Here is a 2,532-nt window from a genome sequence, read left to right as displayed (position 1 = left end):
TGGTCATCACAGGTTATCTCTCTATTTTTTGTCACACTTGTTTATTTATTTCTTTTTGTAGGAACTCTTACTTAAACTGAAACTGATCAATGACTGACTAGTGAGACCCCAAGATCCTCCTGTTTATGCTTCCCAGAGCTCAGACTGCAGGGGCAACCACAGCATCTGGATTCTTATGTGGATCCTGGAAATCTACACATAGGGACTCACGATGTACAGCAGTCAACTGACACACTGAACATCTTCTTAACCTCTGAAGACTATTATTTTATTCCTGTTACAATTTGCCAGGGCATAAGCAATGGGGATCTTCTGGAATGTGATGGGATGCCCTTTACTGAATGTTGTAAAACTAGCTTTGTAATTGCAGAATTTAGATAGACCCTTGCACTGAGCAAAGGAGGAAGACTCAGATACCATTGTTTCACAGGGAAATTGATGGATCTGAGAGAACTTTATTTTTTTGTTAAGCTTAAATAGACAATTAGACAATAGATGGAGGGAAGTAAACATAATACAATGGTCTGCAAGTGAATTACATATCAAACATGGATGATGATGAATTTGACTTTGGTTCCCAAAATTATCTCCCTGAATAACACCCACGTGTGCAAAGCATCTTCCTCCTCAGCAGGGATGGATTTTCTCAAGCTCCATTTCAGACAAGGAAGCAAGTAGAGGCTTGTGCTGAGCTAACCTTTTCTCTCTGTACATCGAGGTTATAGCCTATGATCACACAAAACCACATTTCCTGCTTAAGGCATTGTCAGAAACACAGGAGGTACACATGCTCACTGTCTGGCCCTCAGACACTGAACACTGAGCTGAGGCAGAGCTGAGGCAGAGCTGATACACTCATACAGAGGGACCTGGAACACATGCCTCCCTGCAGCCTGCTCTGTGTGTTGGTTGCCTTGGCCTTCTCTGGTATGGACATTTCACATATAGCTGAGGATATTATGCAGGAAGTGATTTACATGGACATGAGGGGAAAAAGGGATTGGAGAAAAGTGAGCAGAAATGTCTTCAGTTAAGTTTGCCTTTGGGTCTTAAGAGGCCCTCTTCCAACACTGCTTTGTGTACACAATCACAGGATAAGCTGTTTACTCTTTCCTCTGGTTGTTCTGCAGGATACAATGTTGCCCAGAAAGTCACTCAGATCCAGTCAACTGCAAGCAGTCAATATGGAGAAGAAGTCACCCTGGACTGTTCATATGAGACAAGTCAGTACTTATACCGTCTTTTTTGGTATAAGCAGCTTGTTACTGGAGAGATGATTTTCCTTATTAGCCAACTTTCTTCTACTCAGAATGAGAGGAATGGCCGCTATTCTGTCACCTTGCAGAAATCAGCCAAGTCCTTCAGCCTTGTCATTTCAGCCTCACAGCTAGAAGATTCGGGGACATATTTCTGTGCACTCCGAGAATTGACCCACAGTGTTTGAAGTGACAGCACAAGCTGAACAAAAACTGGGGCTCCTCAAGCATAACCCATCGCAGGAGCCCAGCTGGGAAGCACACCTGCACATGCTGAACAGGAAGTCTCACTGTGGATGCTTCATCTGTGGTCTGCATCAGTAGTGTGTTTCTAAGTAAAACCTCATTCCAGGCAATTCAGAGAGAGTTTTCTCTGTCTCTGAAACCAGATGAGTGGTTTTCTTTGAATCCTTTGTCTTGAAATTATTTAGTTAAAAATAGATCAGATAATATGTGTAGCATTTTCTATAGTTGGGAATATTGCACCATAATAATTTAAAGTGTTAGTTTCTCTTCATATTGGCAACAGCACACACCTGAGAAGAGTTATCTGGAAGAGCAAAGAACATAATTTTCTTGTGAAGTTACACTCAGAGAAGCAGAGCCATCATGAGTAAAGTGGTCAGAGACAGATCATAAGGACTTCATCCATAAAATACTGGTGGTTGTTGGTCTATCCCCACAAATCTTTGTCTCTGTATCTGATACTGTCTCTGAGGTACTGAAGGTCAGCTAGATCAGCAGTTGGGAAGGACAGTTACATGAGGGCAGCACATGGGTGTACTGAGACTTGTGGAAATACAGTGAGACCCAGAAGATAATTGATGTCTACAAGGATGACCTGCCACAGCACTCAATTTCTCTAGTTTTGGGGAAATTCAGAAGAAGACATCGCATTTGCCAACACGATAAACACACACTTGCCCTAAAACAAAGAGAAGCTATAGAAGTGAGGAGTAGAGGGTTAATGGTAAATGGAGCTGGCACCTCATTGACATCATATGTGCTTGGAGTCTGAATCTGAAGAGCTATAACATAGATTATACAATATATAATATAAATAATCACTCATGATTTTAGTCTTCTACTGTTGCTTTTTCCATGCTCACTCCAAAAGAGAATGACACGGGGAAAGAAAATCTGAGAAATGTATTTCTGAATGTGTATTTAAAGATTGTTTATATCATGTGTGTAAACTGACTTGCCAGCTTGTAAAGTGTGTACTCTGTGCATGTCTGGTTTTAGTGGAGGTTAGAAGGGGCATTAGATTCCCTGA

General features: G+C 41.5%; 1 gene segment (V, D, J or C); it reads left to right on the top strand.

The window, feature by feature from the left end:
• The first annotated feature begins 878 nt into the window (after positions 1-878).
• LOC129683199 (T cell receptor delta variable 1-like) lies at positions 879-1,444 on the top strand. The segment is given in 2 exon segments: positions 879-927; positions 1,131-1,444. Coding segments are annotated over 2 exon segments (363 nt in total).
• Positions 1,445-2,532: the final 1,088 nt, after the last annotated feature.

Source organism: Psammomys obesus, unplaced genomic scaffold (genome assembly GCF_907164565.1).
Source record: "Psammomys obesus unplaced genomic scaffold, mPsaObe1.curated_primary_1811, whole genome shotgun sequence".
In the NCBI taxonomy this organism is placed as follows: domain Eukaryota; kingdom Metazoa; phylum Chordata; class Mammalia; order Rodentia; family Muridae; genus Psammomys; species Psammomys obesus.
Note: the sequence above shows the minus strand (reverse complement) of the source record. Positions and strands in the feature narration are given on the sequence as shown.